At 37.5% G+C, this 23,714-nt stretch overlaps 2 protein-coding genes across 2 annotated transcripts; one reads left to right on the top strand and one right to left on the bottom strand.

The window, feature by feature from the left end:
• Positions 1 to 212: 212 nt before the first annotated feature.
• RGS20 (regulator of G protein signaling 20) lies at positions 213 to 7,569 on the bottom strand. Its single transcript, XM_007428216.4, has 4 exons — positions 7,394 to 7,569; positions 2,367 to 2,450; positions 1,490 to 1,724; positions 213 to 401 (listed from the first exon to the last, which is right to left on the bottom strand). The coding sequence occupies exons 1-4, from the start codon at positions 7,537 to 7,539 to the stop codon at positions 213 to 215; spliced, it is 654 nt and encodes a 217-aa protein (XP_007428278.3). The 5' UTR covers positions 7,540 to 7,569.
• Positions 7,570 to 8,296: 727 nt separating this feature from the next.
• LOC148213741 (uncharacterized) lies at positions 8,297 to 11,647 on the top strand. The gene is made up of 4 exons (XM_088130916.1): positions 8,297 to 8,305; positions 9,979 to 10,089; positions 10,233 to 10,245; positions 11,001 to 11,647. The coding sequence occupies exons 1-4, from the start codon at positions 8,297 to 8,299 to the stop codon at positions 11,645 to 11,647; spliced, it is 780 nt and encodes a 259-aa protein (XP_087987042.1).
• The last annotated feature ends 12,067 nt before the right edge of the window (positions 11,648 to 23,714 follow it).

The raw sequence follows: 23,714 nt of genomic DNA, 5'->3' as shown, positions 1-23,714 counted from the left end.
AACTACTTACAATCCTGGAAATAATGTGAAGTTTTGGAATTCTTAAACTTTGGAACACTTTTGCCATCGTATTAAGATATACATCTTACTGAATTACTTTTATGTAATCAGCTTGTTGATTCTAAATTCGATATTAATGGATAGTAGGCCAAAGTTTTATTTGTATAGGTAGGTAGGTAGGTAGGTAGATGCAAAATAAATATGTTTAAATTCTATGATTCAGCAGATTTTTGAGAAAGAGACTCAACTAAATCCTTGTACATAGCAGAGTTCATAAACCGAGGGTAGGAATCTCTGAACATCAACATATAAACCTGGAGTTGTGCATCATCAAAAGTATGTACTGATGGTTCCAATATGTTCCGGTTAATAATTCCTCTTACTCTGGAGTCCAGACTGACCTGTGAATAAATGAATTTGTTAATAGTATTCAGTAACACCCTTCTCTACTCTGCTGCTGGCAATGGAAACAATTTGATAGTATCACAATGGACCTGAAAATGGCATAGATGTTTTTCATAACTGGAGGCTATTCTGTTACCACTAAAATATTTGACAACGTTGTATTTTCATCTCAGTGTTTTACCTTTATTTTAAAACCCATAGCCATTGTTTTTCCTTGAAGGGAGAAAAAAAAATGGTTTTCTTCAAATGGTTAACAGGATGGATTTAAACAGACCTGGATATTTTGGAATCCATCATACTAAAGCATCTAGACCTCCATCAGGGACTAAATTAATTTTCTATCTCAAATCAAGAGAAGACAGGATGTATACAAAGAGATTTCACAAGTACAGTCTCTTGTCTTCATGAGGTATAAACACTTTTTTTTAAAAAATTGTTTTACAAATAAAGGACAAGAATTGTATGTTAAAAATCCATTGTATGAATTAGAAGTGGGAATTGATTAATGGAATATTACAAGATTAATATTTATTGATACCTGAAATGTATTCTGAAGCATTGTATATATAATTGCAACAAGGTTAGACTTTAATAAATCTATGCATATATCACTGTTTACTATGTAGCTGGACTTCATTAGCAATGGGAAGAGGATGAAAAAATAAATCCTTTCAAATCTGTCCTATGCGATTGAACCATGTCAGTCTTCTAGAAAGATAAGTGTCACAACTGTCCCCTACTTTTATCATTTTAGCATTTATCCCTATCATCCTCAATGGTATGCTTAAAGGCAACTTTCTTTTCAACGTAATTATTTTCTTCACTATATTAGAATAAATATATTCTAAGTTTTTAAACATTTTTAAAGTATTACAATTGTACTTTTAGCCCTAAAAAGACCATCCCCTCAAACCACCTCACAAGAATAAATGTTTAAATGTTACAAAATAAATCACTTTAAAACTATCGGGTTTTAACAATCTTAACAATCTTAAGATGCACCATCTGAACAGGATCAGCTCGGAACATTTTGCATCTTTGGTTGACTCACTTAGAATCAAGGATATTACAAAACATTACAAACCTCTCTTGGAGAAAGGATAGAAACATAATCTTCATAGATTCGCCTGACTTTTTCTTCAATTTTGGTCTTGTTGGATTCCTGTTTTAAGTCCTCACAGGCCAACCAGAAAAGCATGTTTTCTTCACTGAATTCTGTCCGAAGGAATTCTCTGAAAGCATTTCGACCAGCAGGTGTTCTCATCAATTGGTCAAAAGATTGACCCCAAGCACTCGCTTCTTCAAGAGTAGGTGATGAGCTATAAATGAATGAAAAATAACATCCGGTTACCACAGCGTGAAAGGAAAACGGGGGGGAAAATATGGAAGTTAGGATGTTTTATGCAGATTGGTAAATCTGAAATTTGAAGCAATTTAGGTAAATGAAAAAACTGCACAAGAGTTGTAAATAATATCTCATTAAGATATTACGACACTGCCAGTCATTTTTTCCCATTTGTTATCCTGTTGTATGTTTATTGCTGATCCAAACAGTGCAATAATCTGCTGTATGTTTATATAGTATATCCAATGCTTTCATGCTCTGTAGTGCTAACCTGTGGCTGCAGTATAAAACAACAGAGTCTGATTTTTCTCATGTTTTCATGAAATAAAGTGTTAAAAAGAAAAGCAGATTCTTGCATTAATTTTCCATATTTTCATAGCTACATTTTAACTGGACATTCTCTGTAGGGGAATGTATGTATGATAGTGATCTATATCTAGGTAACAGAAACATGTTAAACTGGTATAAGAATGGTAATAGAGCCTTCTCCAATCTGGTGTCGTCCAGATGTGCTGAACTACAACTCCCATCACTCCCAGTCAGCATGGTCATGCTATCTGAGAATGACCAGTGCTTTAATCCAACACAATGCCTTTATTGCCCAGCTAATCCTTACCTTTCTTCACAGTATGGAATCATTTCTAATCTGATTTCATGTGCTGCTGCCCTTGTCCTCTCGTCTTGATTCCTAATGGTAAGACTGTAATAAAATAAAGAGTTTGGTAAAGCTGAAATAAACAATTTGCTGAGATTTTGAATTTACCCCTGGGATTGATATCTGAACATAGGTTTCAACCTAATTCCTCCAGTGTAAGAGCTGCGCTAATGTACCATGCAATTTCTTCTGAACTTGATGTATTGAAAGATAAGGCATCTCATTTTTAATTTCTTACAAAAGTATTGGCTCATATAATACATCAGTTGTCCGTGCTTTATTTTAAAAATATGGACAGAAGAGAAAAGAACAATATTTTCGGCAAATGTGATTGCTTCTAGAAAATCTGCAGTATGAAAGAGGGCAAGAATGCCAAAACACAACACAGAGATGTTTACCATACCTGAAAACAATTAGCACTTTAATGCTACCCACAACTCCCAATCCTTTGTATTTTCTGCTGTTTTTATGAAATTTCCCCTTATATCAAGGAGGTAACTTTCTTGTAACTTTATCAGACTGCTTCATGTTTTGAACTCATTTAAATCAACGAAGAAGCTTTTACATTAGAAGGAATTGCTGCACCTTCTTGCCTTGAAAGAAATGGCTAAGTGGTGTGATTGCGGGATAGGGAATGTTGTATTTGAAACAATGGGCATTGCAGTGTGATTTTACATACGTGTGATTTAGAATCAGATAAATTTTCAATGGAATTTACTCTTTGGTAAGTGTTACCCAATTACAGTCTTAGTTGTCTATTTCTGCCCATTTTGCAATACTAGGTGATGTAAATACACAATATTTTTATAGTTGTCCTAATTTCCTTGTCTCTAATTTTGCCGTAGTCCCTGACTCCTCAAACGTTCAGGACCAAAGCAGTTGTAATGTCAAACGTCTTTGATTGGACTATTTTACTTTTTTTTTTAAAAAAGTGGCAAAAATCTGCTTTTGATGGGAGCAATGATCTTAATATATTTAGCTTTTCAAGGTTTTAATGGATCTAAGTCAAGCATATGGTGCTGGACCTGCCTTTCACTGAAATCCAAAATTCCGATTTCAGTCCTGTTGCAGCTGAGAATCTAGTGGGTATTTATACAATTAATGGTTGGATATTGATAAGGTTTTGTTTTCTTGTAATGTAACCTCAGCTGATTATAATGTTTACTTCAAGTGACAGTAATCTGATGGATAGTGGTATGGACTGAATGTTATCAGCTGAGATATTCTTGAACCCATCCACAAATACAAGTTCATGGGATCAAAAATGTAAAAAATATTCCTCAGGAAATGCCCCAGGAACTAAAGAAAATTAAAATCATAATGGATGTAAAGGACCAACAAAAAGGCTTTCTAAGAGCCAATAAACACTTAAATTCAAAATTGTTCATCAGTCAAGGGAGGGCTGTTTAGGAGAAAAAATAGAAAACAAGAAAGCACCATGAGCTGGGAAGAAAGGCACATAACAGACTTTGGAGCAATCACTGGAGTGGTTGGTTGAGTAAAAAAAAGTAAAACAGCCTTATGGAGATGGCACGGAGGAATAATAATGAGAACGGGAGGCCGTCTCTGTAGTGTGAGTAGGGCAGGATGGAGGTTAGGTTAATTGTAGGATACATTTTGGCTTCTGCGGTATTATTTAATGGAAGTTTCCCCCCAAGATTTGGGGAGGGAATTAAGTTCTTTTGTAGGGATTGGTACATGTTCTATTCTCTCACTCTGCCTACCCCATGAATGGTTTTTGGAATGGTAAATAAGAACATCAACATCATTAGATGTTATCTCCTCCTTGTTTGCTTTTGTTTCAAGTGCAGTTATCTTTACTGACTTTCAAATACTGCCTTTGAACTTATTTATTATATATTTGCCAGACTTATATTCCACTTTTCATCCAAGAGCTCAAAGTAACATACATAACATTCCCTCTTACATTTTTCCCCCAAGAATGGCATAAGGGGAATAAGTTGGGGTAAAAGTTAGTGACTGGCCCCAAGTCACCCTGTAAACTTCCATAACTAAAGGTGGATTTGAACTAGATTTTTTTAGGTCTGGTTGAAACATACCATGCAACTTCCATTTGTCCTAGAAGGTTAATATGCCATTGAAAAATTGCTTACAGCCTGCCACCTTTGCCTCCAAGGTAAGTTTTTCCTAGCTATATTTAATTGTGCTTTGTCTATATCGCTATTCAGAGAGAGAGAGACAGATTTTAGGAGATGCGCGCGCGCACACACACACTACCATCTTTAAAGGTGGAATGCAAATGAACTTAATACATTTGTACAGCAGGGCTATTTGGATTAACAACAACTGAGAATAACTCTGGCCTAAAATCCCAGACAAAACTGTACAAGGAGACAATGTTCCTTCTCCAGATAACAAATAAATAAATGCCTCACAGACAGTTTCTATAAAGTACAAACATGCTTTGAATGTTGATGATTCTGTACTTTAAGATGCTATTCTTATTACTATTCATTTTTTTCTTTCTAATTCATTCAGGTTATTGGAGGAAATGCTTTTTTGTAAACTTAGAGTATAAGTAGAGCATTCATTTGTAGTTTGTTTCACATTTCTCTTTGTCCCTAAAATAGTTATTCCAAAGAAATAAATTATTTTGTGAGACTATTCTACTTCTGGTCATGTTCCTGGCCACTAAATGTAGTAGGACTTATTTTGACATCACAGATATCTGGTGATTTAACAACTAATATTTAATACTTAACTGAGCAACTGTTTTTCATCATTGTAACTGTACATCTATTTTTAAAAGTGATAAAATTGGATAAAATAACCATTTATATGCAATAAAAATGAAAAGCTCATGCAGAAATTGGTTTGTATTTTTCTTTATATTTGTCCGTAGTGGAATAAATGTTTATAATAATACTGTAAGAACTTTGAAGTACTTAGATACTTATTATTTGAAATATATGCTTCCAAATTAAAGAAATCATTAACTGCCCAAATTGATCTGCTCTGGATCTCTTGAAGTTATCAAGTTATGTCCTACCCAATGGCCTGTCAATCTCAAATTTATGTGAGCAATAAACTGATTTTCTGCAAATATGGAGCCAGTGATAAAAACAACAGCCTTCAAGACCATCGGGCAACCTAAGTATTATTATAAGTATTATTTTGGGTAAAATAATGTCGGCTGACAGTTTTGAAAATGAAGTCCAAAACAGCTAGAGAGCAGTAGGTAGGTAGACTGGGCTGCTCTTAATGCTGACGTGAGTAAAAGTTTTAATCTACAGTTTACTTACAAAAACATCACCAATAGACTACAATGCTGTCTCAGAACTAAGACAATTATTCTAAAAGTATGTTAACTCAGTGGTATGAGCACAATACTTCAGATTACTGATTTTATGTTATCCCAGTCGGCTGCAATATACCTTGGGCTGATGCTAAAGCTTTGTAGTTGAGATAAACACGAGGACTGTGTTCCATGTTCGATAGTCAGTAGTCTTCTTCAAATCAAGCTTGACTCATGATTTCAGAGGCATGCCTTTTTGATTTCTTTGGCAACAATAAGGAAGTGGTTTGCCACTGTCATCTTTGGAAGTATTTTCTCAATTCCCTGTCTAGTCTGAAGCACTGTACAGGTAGTCCCCAGTTTAAGAACGAGTTCCGTTCCCAAGGTCTGTCCTTAAGCCAGAACAGTATTGTTGTATAATACTGTACAAGTAATATTGTGTAATTAATTTGAACCATTGTGCATCTGACTCAAATCATTGTGCATCTGACTCAAATTTTGCTACAATAGGCTCCGTTTTAATTATGGGTTGTCCTTAAACCAGGCATTCCTAACCCAGGGACTACCTGTATTTCCTTCAGGTTTTTCATCCAAGTATTAATCAGGCCTGACCCTACTTAATTTTCAACCCCAGAGGAGGCCAGCTGCCACCAAAGCAAGTCCCATATGTATCAGCCTATGAATCCTAAATTTGTTGAAGAGATGCTACTGCTGAAGAGATACTACTTTGAATCTGTCTCCTGGAAGAATTATCAAGGTATTAATGCAATTATTCATGTATAAATATTGTTACTACCCTCTTTTCTGCCTCACAGTTACATTTAGTATATATTTTCAAAATACTGATTTCAGGTTGAAGCTATATCCTTCATCTACCAGCACTTTGTAGAGACAGTAATCTAATTTTCTTTCTTCCATGAATGCTGTTTCAAACTACTTTTTTCTCAACATGTCTTTCATCTACTAAGGATCAAACATTACATGATCTTCTGAAATGCTTCCATGCTTAAGGGCCTATCATTCACAATATAAGAGCTAAATAAGGCTACCTATGAAATGCATTTCATGCTGCTTCATGTCTGGATTTTATTTACTTCATTGTAGCAGCAGAGTGGCAGAATCCAGACTGAGAGTACCTGGTAGCTTTCTTCTTTCCAGGCTTTTGGAAAAATCTTAAAACTTTAAAAAGTTCCAATTGCACCAATGTTTTTTACCTACACACACATTCACACATTGCATATGCATTTACTGTATATTTATCCCAATAAATGGAGGGGTGAGATATTAGGCTTCTTCATCCTGAGTTCAGTGGTCTATCATGTACTTACAGGAAATAAAAAACAAAAATTGGAGCACCAAGTAGTGCAATTCACATTTTATGAATAATCTAATTTAACCCAGAATCAGATCATTGGTCCATTTAGCCTTTTAAACCACTTCCAACTTTATAGATCTAGAATATATTTGTGAATGAAGTTATCCTGTTACAAAAACATAATGGGAAACACATAACGTATGAATAGCATCAATTTTATTTGCATCTTTATGCAACTCCGCAAAGAGCATGATTTTGTTTTCATCTTCATACAGCTGTTGCCTAGCTTACTGTAGGTATCTTCTTTTCCTGCTTATCTGATTACCCAAGGGACATATGTCTATGTTCCTATGGTGACTAGCTGTCATCTGCCCTCCTCCCTCCTCTGGGTGGATTGAGTATATTTTAAAGGCATACCAGGAGCAACTGCAACAGCAGCACCAGCAGAAGCAACAGGGATGGGAGCCTCGAGTCTCTACCCCAGGCTGGGCCAGGATGGCGCCTGATATTTCCTGGGATGCAGAGGTCTGCCTTTTGCGCATTTCCATCTGCTCTGATCCCATGGGCTGCAAAACAGAATATTAGGAAATAGATTACAGATGCCAGAAAAAGCTATATGCTGGGTTGCTGAGAGCTGCCATGCTGCAATGGCACCCAATGGTTTTTCTAACTGCTGTTAGAAATGCAAAGAAATCTATGTCTTAACAAATGGAACACTATAGGCTTCCTTACTTCCTTGACAGCTGCTTTGTTGTTCAGCGAGAATTCTGTGAATGGGGCAGAAACAGTGCTGCTTGAAGCTGAAAAGCATTGTATTTTCAGGACTGACAAGAAGATTGGCCCAGTCTTTATTTTCAAAAGTTCTTTGGCTCTCATAACAAATGAGGGCTATAATAAAGCAGATGGTGTATTGTTACATACTGCCTTATTCCTGCTTGCTTTTCTTCCTAAATTACGCCAAAACTGATCTTGCATTCCTATTTAGGAAAGACAGGTTCCAAAAGGAAAGAGAAAAGAAAATACTACACTCTTTCTTTGTTCCATAAAACAAAACCCACTGAATGCTTTAAGGGTCTATGCTATTGGTTTTTCTGTTTTAGAATGCTTCTGGATAAGTTGTTTTTTTCTCCTATGTCTTTGCTCATTCTTTTATTGGAAAGGGAGGCAGCATGTAAATGTCCTGCCTCTTTGTGGAAGAAAACAGGTAACACTTTCTGCCTCTTGTAACTCTCCGTGTTTTCCAACTAAGGAAAAAAGTGTTAAGGAGGGAAATGCAGAAATAGCTGCACACCATCTTTCTATTCAACAGCACTAGGAGCCATGCCTCTGGTAACACCTAACAGCAAAGGCAGTATCTTTTATTCAGCTGAATAGCAAGGAGAAATATAATAATATGTATCAGGAACTCAAAAATGGGTCAGCCAATTTGGCTGAAATAATGTATGTTAGCTTTAAAATTTCTACCAACTAGCTGTCATGTTCATTTATTCATTCATTCCTACTAAGTAGCACTGTTTTCACTATGGAGCAAAAGCTAGCTGTCTGCAATGTCCATCTGACAATTTAGGATGTGCCTAATAAATTACAAGATAATGTCCAAAAGAAAATCAAGCAACTTCATAGCACATCATGTATTATTACCTTTTTGATTGCTTAGGTTCCCTAATGTTGACTGGTCAAAAGATTGAATTTCATCTTACTACACAGTGTTATCTGTTCCACTTTAATATTGAAATAAATGAGTTGTATATATGCATATGAAACAGAAAAAGACAAATGCATTTAATTTTTTTAAATTTCTTCCAATTGGGTATTGTTCTAATTTTAGAAGGAATCACACCATAGCTTATACTGAGTTATGGCCAATGTGTTTGTATGATATATGTGTTTGCAAATCCCTGCTATTCGTTATAGAGACACACTTTAAAGTACAAGGCATATACCCCATAATGTATTACTTTTATTTGATATGCAATCAAATACATGTATTCCCACAGTTCTGAATCCAGCTAGTAATTCATATGTGCTAAGTGGGTTTATATATATGGATTCCCTTTAAATATGTGAACTGGCCAATTACTTACTGCCTTTAAATATTAATAATCTTTGAGTTCCTTTATTATTTCAATTTCTCCCACCACCAACTCCCCCCCACCACAAAAAAAAAAAAAAACTTGCACATACTACAGAAAAAAAATTACCTCTGCAGAGATCTGGTATGTGAAATGGCACAGCAACATTCTAATAATGAGATGCTTACAATATTGTCTCTGCTAATTTGATGCTTGCAATGCATTCCTTAATCTGTATAAGATACCTCAAGACTCTTTGCTTTGAATTTGATAAATAACAAAGAAGGGGATCTTGGAAGAAGGCGGGAGGGAATCAAATGCAACTTTAACCTCTTGGTAAGATTCCTGTGACAGAGGATCAGAAGGAGTCTGGTAACACCTTTTCCAACTAACACATTTTATTGAAAGGCATAGCTTATGCCTTTCAATAAAATGTGTTAATCGGAAAAGGTGCTACCAGACTCATGATTCTCTGTCAATATAGATTAACACAGCTTTCCCATGTGACACAATACTGGGTGACCAACTGTTGAGTAGAAAATTGGCAGTATTTTTGTTTCATTGTGCCCTGCACGCTTTACCTTCCTCTTCCTAATAGTGATGGCCATTTATAAGGACAATCTCCTATAAATATCAGGGTACAGTTTACATCTGTTTCCAATTCACCTGTTAAGTCTACTACTAGCCCCCAAATCACCTGAATTTTGTTTCTTGGTCAAATTAATTGTATAATAATATTTAATAATAACAACAACAACAAAACAGCTTACACCCTACAATGATACTTTTAACACCATCAAACAACAACATCTGTCTATCCCAGGTCCTTGGGAAGGACTCAATAGATGGATAAAAATGCCAGATCCAGTCTAAACATCTTGCTGACTGTGCAACCAATAACAACAACAACAAAAATAATAACCCCTACAGGTGAAACAAACAGTGAAAGAAGAAAAACATGGCTTGAATGACTACATCAAGAAAAGTGAAGAACCCTTGTTCAGGGAAGTCAATCAAGGAAAGCTCTTGAAAACAACAAAGGTGAAGGCTGAGTATAGAAAAACAATTAAAATCAATTTGTTAATTGGAAGAACAAGCCAATGCACGGTCAATACTTGAAAAATGTAGAAGGAAGAGCTGATAAAACCCCCACATGGAGCTGGTTAAGTTCAGGAGTGTGAAAGAAAGAAACTGAAGGCTTTATTTTAGCAGCTCAAGAACGAGCTTTGCCAACTAATTCCATGAAAGTGAAAATTCAGCATGTAACAAACAACAGCAAATGCTGCCTTTTTAGTGAAAAGGATGAAACAATTGACCATTTGATCAGTTGTTGCAGTAAGATTTCACAAACTGACTATAAGCAGTGTCATGACTTAGTTGCCAAAATTATTAATTGGAAAACTTTGCCAGAGATTTGGATCTCAATGTAGCAAAAACCACTGGGACCATCAAGACGAGAAGATTTTGGAAAATGAACAGGCTAAGATCTTATTGGACTTTAAGATCCAAACAGACAGGCATGCCTGATATGAAAGCCATTGAAAAGAAGAAAGTCTGGTTCATTGATGTTGCTATACTGGGGGATGCTAGGATTGAGGAAAAGCAATTGGAAAAGATTACAAAATACTGGGACTTGCAGATCGAAGGTGAACGCTTATGGAAAAAGAAATCTGCTGTATACCAGCCATAACTGGGGCCCTTGGAGCAATACCTGAAAGTCTCCCTTCATATTTAGAAATTTTGAATTTATCAGACCTGAACACCCGAATTTTACCAAAAAAACTCTACTTGGAACTGCCTATATTCTCAGACATCACTTTAATAATTCTTAGGTCCTTGGTTAGGATTTGAATTATTAAGTCTTTGACTGTGAATCTAATTGCAGATTATCCAATATAATCATCATCATCATCATCATCCGAAAACATCTGGAACATCACTTGAAGACAGAGGGCTAATTCTGGCTGCACAAGACCAAGCCTTAAGAACAAATGCATACGAAGCCAGAATCAAAAAGACAGCAACAGACAGCAAATGCTGCCTCTGCAAAGAAGCTGAAGAAATAGGTGACCAGCTAATTAATTGCTGCAAGAAGATCGCACAGAGTGACTACAAACAAAAGCATGACAAAGTGACAACAATGGTGCACTGGAATATCTGCAAGAAATACCATTTACCTGCAAGGAAGAACTGGGGGGACCACAAAACAGACAAAACAATAGAAAATGAAGAAGCTGAAGTGTTCTGGGACTTTAGAATTCAAACAGACAAGCACCTGCCACATAACACCCCAGACTTAACAATTGTTGATAAGAAAGACAAAAAAGTCTGGATAGTGGGCAGTGCAATACCTGGAGACAGCAGAATAGAAGAGAAAGTACTGGAGAAAATCACAAAATATAAACACCTGCAAATAGAAGTAGAACAACTGTGGCAAAGGAAAGCAAAGATAGTACCAATAGTTATAGGCACCTTGGGTGCAGTCCCAAAACACCTGGAGCACCACTTGAAGACCATCGGCATTGACAAAATCACCATCAGTCAAATGCAACAGGCAGCTTTACTTGGAACAGTTTATGTCCTGCGCCGATACCTTTAACACCACCAAACAAGAACACCTGCCTATCCCAGGTCCTTGGGAAGGACTCAGCAGGTGGATAAAAATGCCAAATCCAGTCTAAACATCTGGCTGACTGTGCGACCAACCATAATAATAATAGCTAATCTAACCATGAGTGTGTTTGTGTATTATAAGCAAGCATAATGCAACTTTCTAAAGCACACACTGGTCCAGGTTTAAGTATTTCTGGGAGTCCTTATTTAAAAAAAACACGTTTATTTTCCCTTTTGGGACAAAAGACCTTCAAGATAGTTTAGAAAATAATTTCCCCAAACATCTAGCCCTTCTCTCTCAGGCAAATAGCTACATAAACCATTTAAAATAGCACCAGCACTGAACATTAGAAATATCCAGTCACTATAAACAGTCCAAAACCTTCTAAGCCTTTATGAGATGTTTAAAAATGAATCTTTTTGAACTGTAATTTCTTCCAGACATTACTATCACTTATTTATTCAAGACTTGTTACTTCATGTTCCATTCCACAGAACTTTTTCTTCCAAATGTGTTTGCCCACAACAACTATCATCCTCATCCAGCTTGCAAAACAGGCAGGGGAAGTGTGTTAATTCTGAGCAAGGAGAAAGGCTCCTGGATGGTGGACCCTAAATTCTGGAATTTGTGAGATCAAGCCATCCCATTCCATCCTTCAGTTTTGGCGAAGTTATGCATAAATTGATGGGTCCATCCTATTTACCTGAAAAAAATATTTATAGTTTTATTTTTTCCTTATCCTTTGCTGAAGCTAGTTCCAAAATTATTTTTTTCTCTCTCAATCACGTTTAGGTAAGCAAAGTACGGTTACACAACAGATCGCTTGCTAACTTTTGGAATCATTTGCAGCCAGCTATCTTCGCCAGTTCCCAACTGCGCCCTCTGGCGTTACACTGTGAAAGACTTGGCTGACTGAAGGCGTGTGTTACTCTCCGTTTGTTTCCTGTTTTTGCCTCTTAACTTTAAAAAGGAAATCATGTGCTCCGTATAAAACAAGGATTGCTGCCATCTCCATCAATGAAAAGCAAAGTAATGTACTGAATATCGAGAATGAGCTAGGTTGGTGGGAATAGAGCTCACTGACGAGCAGAAAATAAGACATCTCTTAGCTTTGAAATTTTTTTTTTACAGGGCTGAGCACGCGGATCTCCCCTGATAGGCTGTTGTTAGAGGGGATCTATTCCAGCAGGTGTCTTTGGCTTGTAAGACAAGGACATGCTCAACGTTCTCGTCCACCCACCAACCTTCTTTGGTTTTTCTACACATACAGTTTCTTCGGTTTCGTATTGTACAGTTCTTTTCCAATCCATGCTCGCTCTTCCTCAATTCCAAACTGCATGAAACATCTTGATGCGGACCTTGCCTGGCATTCTTTCCAGATTAACGTCCTCTCTGAGTTGTCAATGCCATCTGTTAAACTCCCCTCTCCCACCTTGCCCCCTTCAAGTTTCCTAAGAAAACCAGGGCAATCGCAAACGTCAACCTAACAAAACTACTCCTCCGACCTTTCCCACCCCACCAAGGAGAGAGACCTTATGAATTAACATGCTGTTCCTTCTTCCCGCGAGGCTTCTCGTGTCCAGTGGGTCTGTTTTTGAGGCTCGTAAAGACCTGTGGCATCTGAGTCTAGGACTGGAAGCCTCGGTATTCCTAAACGGAAAGCTCGGGTTCATCCTTAAGCACTGTGTCCCAGCATATATATGGACACGCCAAGAGCAAAGGAGTGAATGCCATTCCGACAGGTTTCCGCAACCTGTTTTGGGGTGGTGCTTGAAGTACTTACAGTTTCCCCTTCGATCTCGGGAGCCAGGTGGAAATCCTTGCATTGCTCACATCCGCTGGTAGCAGGCTTTTTAGCCAGGGACGGCAGCTCGCCAGCCATGCGCATGCGTTTGCACTGTCACTTGCACACTCGCGATTGACTTATTCCCCAGCAATTCCCGCTCAAAACCCCTGCTTTTTTTCCCCAATTACCAAACTTCTCGGGGTCCCCTCGAGTCCTTTCCCGTACTCTTGCTGCCCGAAAGAGAAAAGACTGGCTGGAAACGTGGCAAACTGAAGGCTCTGGGGAGACGGCCCTTTACGAAGGCAGAGTCACTTGCCGCCTTTCAGAGGTTCAGGACCTCGGACAGTTCCCGAAAAGCCGCTCAATTGAACGAGCGCTTTGCTGAATTGATATTCCTCTCTCTCGCTCAGTCTCCCCCCGCCCCCCGCCCCCGGTCCCGTGAATCACTTCGGCTGGTGAAAACACCCCGCAGGCATGTGCGCGTATAAATGCCAGCCCGGCCAGTTGACAGGTGAAGCAATAAATATCTGCCACAACACACAGGGGGAAAACAAGCCTGAAGAGAGGGGAGGGAGAGGGAGCGACACCGTCTCCTGCTTAGGTCTCCCTCTGGGAGGACAAATAGAGGGGTAAACAAGAGTGTTTGTCGGAATAAAAAAGACAGAGTGGCCTCGCTAACTCGGTGGCTTCCAGGTGCGCTGGGCTACCACCCCATTGCTTCCAGGCAACGCGTGACGGATGGTAGCAGAAGTCCAAAACATCCGGGCGGCGCTGGCTGGGTCTGGTAAGTTTTTCTTTCACAGTCCGCCGTCCCCTAACAACTGGATCTCCTTCAGCGACAACAAGGAAGCTGGTTAAAGAAGCAGTTTGTGTCATTCCGAGGACGTCTTTCCTCTCCGACCCTCAGCGGTGAAAGGAAACACGGCACCGCCTCAGACTTTGAAGGGGCTGTGGGACAGAGAGGACGGGCTTTTCGGTCGGATCAGTCGAGGGGAGGAGCGTCTCAAGGAAATTCTTTCCTTAGATTTCCCAACGGGGAAGCGCGGGTGAGCATTTTGCTGGATCTCCACTCGACGACTCGACGCTTTCTGCCCCCTCCTTTTCTACATGCGGTTTCACACGGCCACTCCATGCCCCCGCTCGAGAAGGCAGCAGAGCAACGCTCCTCCCGCCCCCCGACGCTGAAGTTGATCAGATTCAGAAACACCTTGGCGTCACTTCCTCCTGCTTCTCAGGAGCTCGATTCAGGGTTCCCTGGTTACCGGGAAAGCAGAGGAGCCTTCACATTCACAGCAGAGGTGAGCGGGACAGCTTGCCTCCCGTGTCTTGACTGCAGAACTCGGAGAAAGCCCCCAGCCATTCCCAGTTGCCTTTCCTACCACAGATCCTGCTAAGTGGCTGGATGTGATGGCTTCCTTACAGCAGGAACAGACTTTCCCAGTTCAGACAGGACTAATTTGAAATGCTGCTCCCTTATAACAATTGCTTGGTATCGAAAGGAATAATAGAAACTCTAAGCATGTGCAGAATGTCCCTCCTAAACCTGGTTCACATGAGAAAAGCCCTGCTGGATCAGGCCTAGGCTCCACCGGCATTTCCTCTCACTTGGTGGTGCTTTGGATGCATCTAGGAAGTCCACAGATCAGAGATCAATGCGGCCCTCCTCTCTCACCGTTGCTCCCATGCTTCTCTAACGTAGAGGTGGACTGCCCTTATTTTCACACTATACAATGGCATGCAGTCAGAATGAAACTAATAGAGTGCAATAGCAGGTTTTAGATTTATAATCTCCATCAACACCCAAAGTCAGGAACGTTTTTGCCCAGTTTAAACCCATGTGCCAATTACACCTGTTATATGATCAGTTCTGATCACATGACACATACTTTAGTTATAGTACACTGAGAGTTAATTATTCCATTGTGCTCCATTTGAGAATATTTTTGAAGAGTTAATGGAAACTGGTCCAGAATACAGCAGCAAGAATACTGGTGGTTTCTTAAAGGCACATCACATCAGCTGTGGAGAAGTTGCCCTGGTTACTAATTTATTTTGGGGCACAATTCAAAGGGTTGGTTAGATTGTTTAAAGACCTGTAGGATTTAGGTCTCAGATATCCTAGGGGCTGCTTCTTCCCATACTGGCCTTAAGTATGATGAAGCCCTTCTCTGTGTCCCAGACTATTGCAGAGACAAAGTTAGTGGGCACAAGAGAAGAGCTTTGCCAGTGGTCTCAGCTAAACTGTAGAACTTACTGTCTTAGGAAGCCAGTTGGCTGTCCTAATGGTCTTTCACTAATTGGTTAAAACTTTTTTTTTAGTAATAGTTTTTTAAAGTTTACATATACAAAGATAAAAGACTAATACAAACTAAGAAAAATATAAAATGTGAAGAAAATAAAAAGTGAAAGAGAGAGGGAAAAGGAAGAAAAAAGAAAAAGAGATATATAAAAAAAGACTCCCCCCTCCCTCCAGACAAGTATAAACAACTTCAGTAACAACACCTTCTCTAGTGTTTCAATAAAAAAAAATCTCTTCTTCCCATATCTCATGTCTTATCAATAAACAAATTGTAAAAGCTCATAATTCAGTCCTATTCAGCAAAAGTCCATTAAGAACTACCAGAAATAACATATATATATTTAACCTTAATCAAATAAATTCATTTTGTATTCCAATTTATCCATTTCTCTGAGGAATAAAGCAAAAGAAATTTCTCCCCATTTATAAAGAAATCTTTAAAGCCTTGTAAGCCTGGTCAAAAAAAAAAAAAAAAAATCCATTAAGAGCTACCAGAAACCACAACATCTATATTTTAACCCTGGTCAAATAAATTAACTTTGTATTTATTTACTTTTAAAAAGCTTGATCTTTAATCCCTTCAAATAATATTCCACAAGTTTATTTCTTATCATTTTCTCTTTGTCTCCTCTGAAGAACAGCTTCAGTAATTTAAAACATCCCTTTTGTAAATCCAAGATAAGGTTATCCAAGTCACTCTTCTGATTTATTATTTGTATGTCCCCTTTAGTTATTAAAAGATCAGCCAGTTTCATTTGTAAACCTATTGTGGCATCTTTTTTCATATCACTCTTATAGTCTGTCATTTTTAAATCCATTTTCAAATCCACATTCAAGTCAGCCTCAGTCTCTGTTTTGTCGAGTAAAATCTGTTCCTCTTCTGTAGCCTCTGTTAGATCCATTTTTATAGTGGCAGACAGTCTTGAAAGTAATTTCTGAGTACATCGTTCCCAGACAGCCTTAATTTCTTCTATAGTCAGATAATATTGCTCCATTGTATTAATAAGTCTCTTCTCCTTTAATTGTAATCCTTAGTTCTCTCTGGTTCCCTCTGGTCAACTTCAAAGTCCCCTCTTATCATATGTTTATTTTCCAATCAGCAAAAAGGATTTCTTGCAGTTAATTTCAAAATCTTCATGTATACTTTTATAAAATTTTAAACAACCCATGGGAAATATTCTTTCAAGTCCATCTGACCCCCTAACTTTCCAAAATCAACATTCTAGTCCCTCTTTTGTTCTCCAAAAAATAAAATTTTCTTTTTAGTCCTTAAACTTACAGACATGAAAATTCATTCATCTAGGATAGAAGGAAGCTCTCCTGACATAATGAAACTTGCCCTTCAGAAGATTCTTAATATCCAAAAGATCAATAACAGGCAATCTCTTAAAGTAATTAAGAGAGGAAGTGGGTGAACCCAATGTCCTTTTGAAGGTGGCGAACTGTGGTTTAGGCAAGATGATTTTCCCCTGGCTCTCAGAGCTCTCAAACCCACTGGAGATCACTATTCTTCGTGGAGAGCCTCTGTATGAAGCAAACTTATGGGTGATCCTAGTCCTCTCCTTAATCCAGAGAGGGGTTGAGGAGCCAGTCCATTCACTGGCTCCTCTTTCTGCTGCGGCTGTCTTCAGTCCACCATTGCTTCCTTGGAAGTCCCCACTGATTGGTTAACATTTCTTATTGAAGACAGCATTTGTCTACAGGGAATCTTATTGGGTATAATATGTAATCTGCTATATTTGCCTACTTTTACTAGATTTTTTTTTAAATTGTTTTTGTTTTCAATAATTTTATTTTTTAAATTTGTTTTAATTGTTAGCTGCTCTGAGTGATATGCATGCATTAGAAAGTAGGACCTACATTATATAAATAAAGAATCAAATGTAAAATATATGATTGCAAGCATACCTCACATGTGTGATTCAACCAGTTTATTATAATTATGTCAGTGAATGAATTGTATTAGTAGGATCTATTCATATCCTTGCCTAAGGCTGGCTCACATTCAAGGTTTTCTCTAAGCAGAGATACCCAAGCCTAAGGCTTACTTCTTCCACATTTCATTGTGGGTACAACCTCCAGAAGGTCACCAGGTGTCTGTCACTGTAGCCTTATGCTTATGTAAGAAGGATTTTGTCATTCCAGGAAATACAAAGACACATATTTTGTTAACAATTTTTTAAGAAACAAGTTGGTGATAATTATTAGTCTGGTTGCCTGCCACTATATCCCTGTGAAAAAGAAAATATGGGAAATGGGAAAGAGGTGCCTCTACTTCTCCTAGAGAAGACTCTCTGTCAAATTAGTACTCACATGATTGGGTGGTTTGCAGAAAGCCTTGTTTAGCCCGACTGCTGCTTTACATTTAGAGCAAATCAGGGGCTCTGAGGAGATGCGGCTATGTAATGCCAACTCTGCCAAGAGGTCTCCTTGTAGACTGTCAAGAGGAGCCAGAGATTCCACTTCTCTCCTAAGCCGAACACTTGTTTGAAAGGCTGAATTATTCAAGAAAAAGTCAGCAGGCACAGCTGGAAGGAATGGCTGGCAGGAAAAAGGTTGAGAAAAGAGAGGGAAGCTGGGAAAAAGGACTGTCAGGGATTGGAGAATCTGGAGATTTGGATGAAAACATGAAGGGAGGGAAGCAGGGAAAGAAAAAGAGAGAAACAAAATAAATATTACTCTGCAAGCTTGCTCTAAGTATCCAGGATTCAAACCAAAGCATTCTGGCCTAAGTGCTGGATTAACATATAGAAGACATTGTGGGTCTTGTTCTTCTTTCAGGATCCTCTTTTAGTTATAAGAAGGTGGCTGGATTATGTAGCAAATTGTTTTTGATGGAGCAGGAGCTTGGCGGAAGTGAAGCATTGGCGGTCTCTCTGAAGGGGCCATTTTTGCTGTTTCTGGCTGCATGCTTTACCCTTCCGTGGCTAGTTATGCTCCAGATGCATTGGACTATAATTCATGAAATCCTTAGTCATTGATCAAATATTGCCTGGGAATTCTGGGAGTCGCAGTCTAACACATCTGTTGCGTTGCAGGTTGGGAAAAGCTGCTTTACTATTTAAGCATAAATTCAGGAAGGGTAAATTTGGAAATTAGAAAAAAAGTGTAGAAAAAATGAAAGAAGAGAAAACATGCCTATCTTCCTGCTTTTGTTGAACCTGGGTTTGTTTGTTTGTTTCATTTGCCATTTTTATAGCCCAATCCAATCTGGGGTAGGTACAACAAAGTAAAAATATAAAACAATGCAAAGCAATAAATAAGCTTGAATCACCTTTCCTAAACTGGCTTAAGCAACCAGCTATAGTTAAAAGGTCTGTGGACACATAGATATCTATAGGGGATGGCCTGCACTCTAAATTAGAAGCCTATTGGTATCCAGTGAAGCAATTTTAGAAATTCTAGGGTTGACCAGCCAATAGTCTCACCACCACATTTTGGACCAGCTATGCCTTCTGAGTAATCTCAAAAACTGCCTCATGTGCAGAGTGTTACAGTAATTTAGCTGGGTGGCTATCAATCATGAGTTCCCATTACTAAGGCCTTGTGGCTCAGATGGGCAACAACTGAGGCATCAGATGAAGCCAGGCAAAGGCTGCTCTGACTGTGGCCTCCACCTGCTGTTTTAAGCTGTAATTGTGAGTCCAACAAGACTCCCAGATCACAAAGAACTCTTTTGGGGGCAGCAATCGTTCTAGAGCAACTACAAGAACTGATGTTTATAGACACCTATTGATACACAGCAACTCAGAAGGATTTAATCTGAGCTTATTTTGCTCCATCCAGAACCAAATAGTATCCAGACACTGGTTCAAACTTTCCATGGCTTAGTTTAGCCCAAAGCAGCAAAGTACAGGACCATCAGCATCTTGATGGCAAGATCTGTACCATGAACATACAGATGAACTCACCCAGGAGTTACAATAGATGCTAAATAACATGGGTTAGAGCACCAAGCCCTGTTAGAACCCAGTAAAAAGCAGTGGCTCTAATGGTCAATCCCTGCAGGAAGTCCAGCAGGATACCATGGTCAATGGTATCAAAAGCCACCAAAATACCTAAATAGACCATGAGAGGTGCATTTCTCCCATTGAAGTCCCAATAAAAGTCACCTACCAGGGCAACCAATGCTTTTTCCATCCCATAACCAGGTTTGAATCCTAACTGGCAGGGATCCAGCTAATCTATTTCTTCTAGGATTTCCTAACCCTAACCCTAAATATGACATGTTGATAAATAATGTTAGTAATGACAATTCAGGGGATTATGAACTTCCTTTTAAGAAAATCATAGCAAAGTTTTTAACATATTTCTCTATAAAAGCCAGTGTAATAACAAGATAATTGTTTTAAGAAGATTTACAACAGAATGCATATAGATCTTAAGATTTTTCTAATTTGGAAAAGTAACTGAGATTGGGGCCATAATGGTTTGTTTGTTTTAACTTAGTATGTTATATCAATCTAGCCATTGTGCCTACAGACCATGGTTTATGACTGTGTATTGTATGAACCTAATCAATTGCAGCTTATTCAGCAAACAAATGATAATTTAGCACAATGTGTGAGACAGCTTATTAAGCTTTAGGTTTTCAATTTTATTAGAAATCCAAAAAGAGGTCATTTAAGAGAATAATAGCTTTTAATTCCAAAATCAATTTAAGGTCTTTATTAATATATTAAAAATAAGTTTAAAATGTAAGCAATAACTATATTCTATATTAAATATGTTTTAATTCAATTACCTGAAAACTTACTATGTATGAAGAAATTATTATTTTATAGTTACTTTTTGTACTTGTTTTGGTTACTTTTTGTATTTTGTTGTTTTTATGTTATTCTAATTGTTGTGAGCCACCAAGAGTCAATTGGAGTCAGACACATCAAAATTGAATAAATAAAATAAATAAAAGTACTGGTATGAAGACTGAGAATCCTACATATTCACAATGAATTTACAGTGTATCTTATTCTACAGCATTATAATTTCAAATATTGATCAATATTTAATATAATTTTTATTTGTAGTCTAATACATAGTCCCATTAAATATTTCTAAAGTATCATTTTCTTATTTTTAGTTCCTTATGTGTAATCCATAAAGTGCTAATTGCAAACCACTTAGAATATTTAAAATTTGTTCTATATTTGAACATATAACTCCTTTTTAATGCAATTGTAAATCTTCAAGTACAAGTAGATTTTTCTCTCAACTCAAGATTTGCACATTTTGCATTATCACTATGTAAGGTGTATTAAATATGCCAAGTGTTACAGTACCAACCTCCACTCTTTGCAAGAAGGATCACAGAATACATATTTGCCAATCACAGTTTTTATATCTCATCTGGACTGAAATTTAATTTTTTTTCAATTAATCTCTAACAAACAAGATTGTACAAAATCTGAAGTGTAGTTCTTAAGTGAAATTGACATGCTTTACAAGTAACAATTGGTGATAAGAATAGTTACAACCCCATTTATTACTATTGAGTTCACCATCTGACTACCAGCATCATCCATGCACAAGAAGCAAATGTTAGCAAGTTTTAAATTTTATCCACATTTTATTAGTAAATATCTTGAACATTATTTTTAGCAGAAACTTAAAATGTACTATTGTAATATTTAAATTTCACTTCTAGCTTCCTCAAATAGAACTTAAACTTTTAACCACTGTATATCAAAGAAGGACCTCCAATAACACTGGTAGTTTAAACATCAACATGTCTCTTAGACTAGTAAAAGAATCACGGTGACAAGAAGAACAAAGCCAGAAAAACTGATGGTAAATCTTGCTTTAAATGACTAAATGGCACCTAAACCTTAAACTCATTTACTATGAAGCAGATACTTTATTAGCATTTTAAAACCTGGCATTGTCTGAAGCTGAAAATTAACCATCAGATGAAGAATCATATATTATTCAGTCTTTATATTCTTTCATTAAAGAAAAAAGATATAACCCAGAGAAGAAGTATATTAACATGTGCCTATAACCAAAGGTGTCCTCTCTTCACTGTGGTTTTGAAAAATAACAGCAAGCAGGAATTAAACATCACTGAACATGAGAAAAAGTATTTAGAATGTGACTCCTTTAACACAACTTGGCATGCTCTTTTTCCATGATTCCATCTTCCTGAGGTTCAAATTAAGAAAGCCGAGAAAGTTCTTCCATACAAAACACACCCAGTTTATGGCATATGTTACAACAGGAGGTAATATTGGTTGCTACTAACTTAGAAGTTCATTTTAAAAGAGGATCATGCAGAGAAAATACAGGCTATTTAAATAGTTGTGATGGCTACAGTTCCTCCAGGTTTAGAACTGGCATATCACTGAATTCTGATTGCTAATGAGCTATTGACAGAGCTACTGCCTTCAACTCTTAGCAACATCTTGGAGTCTTCTGATGATTTTTTGGGAAGTGGGATTTTAGAAAGGGTAAATAATTGATCAGCTCTAATAAGTCCATCTACTGATGTTAGGTTCACTGAGAAAATGAAGCAACAGTTGCTCATTATTTTTACAGTGGGGTAACATCAGTATTATATAACACTGTTCCTTTCTATAAAAATGTTCTTAGGCCACTGATAACTACAAACAAATACAAATACAAACTATTTGTATTCCCGATGACTTTACTCTGTTGAAAAGAGCAGATTACAATAGTTTAAAGAGATTAGGTGAAGCCTAAATATGCTGAGGCTCAAGAAGCATTTAATTTTGATGAACAAAATAATGCTGGGGTATTAATGACAAAATAAAATTAATTGCTATTTGCAGAATTTAGGGTGTCTGTTATGGGCATTAATATATAATGTGCAAGTAAGACTTCTGGAATGTTGGATTCCAGGGTTGAAGCATAAAATAGACCTAAACCACGTGTTTAACCAGGTTATGAGAGAACTGGATAGTGTATCCTGCGAATAGGCGCCCCTGCTCAATGAGCCCAGCTAATTAAACTTTAGGAAGTTCATTTTAGACCCAAACAGGGTTTAACTAACTTAAAATATTTTCAATCCTCTGCAACTACACTGAGGATGTGTGTAAAAATGAGCAAAAACAGCTGTCCCCAACATTGACAGCTGTCCACTGCAAATTTTATTTTACTTTACTTTAGTTTTGTTCCTGCAGGGGAGGAGGGAGGGAGGGAGGGAGGGAGGGAAGGAAGGAAGGAAGGGAGGGAGGGAGGGAGGGAGGGTTTTCTAGCCCATCATCCTGATTCATGTCCTGCCACTGGATGGAAGTGAATAAATCATGTAAGGGAGAGGATTGCTGGATCAATAGTATTGTGCAAGCATGGGCTACATGTTGTTTGAAAATTACAGTAAAAACAAAATAAAGAAACCCCAGCAGTATACTTTAGACCAGTGATTCTCAACCTTTTTGAAGCTGCCGCCCCCCTAAGGAGCGGAAAATTTTTCAACGCCACCCTTTGTGAAAATCCTGTAATTTAGGATATGGGGAGGGGGGGAGTTACTGAATTATAAAAGGCAAAAATTTTAAGTAATTTTTTTCAGTAGACTTACACACCAAATTTGTTCGATTTAACTCGATACTTTTGCCCTGGAAGGTAATTGCATTCCTTTTATTAAAATTAAAATGACTAATGCAAAAAAAAATGCTTAAATGCTCTTTTATGTAAATACGTTTATTTATTTTTTTGATGCTCTTTTTTAAATTTTTTAAATTTTAAATTTTATTTATTTTATTTTTTTTGCAAATGCTTTTTTAATGTTTAAAAATTCTTTATTCTTAATTAGATAATTTAAAAAAACAGCAAAAAAATACGCTAAAAGAGTAATATCAATGAAACATGCTTGACTATGTCAGTGGGATGGTTGTGCTTGATGGTTCAGAGCCAATGAAAGTAAATCGAAACTGAGGGGAAAAAACAGAAATGAAGCGAATGAAAAGCAACTCAAGAAACACGGGTCAAATCAAACATTCATATTGAAAGGATGC

Source organism: Python bivittatus, unplaced genomic scaffold, assembly GCF_059951505.1.
Source record: "Python bivittatus isolate LINGU-HERP-01145 unplaced genomic scaffold, Pbiv_v1 ctg000840_np1212, whole genome shotgun sequence".
Lineage (NCBI taxonomy): Eukaryota > Metazoa > Chordata > Lepidosauria > Squamata > Pythonidae > Python > Python bivittatus.
This window is presented reverse-complemented; position numbering and strand designations above follow the sequence as displayed.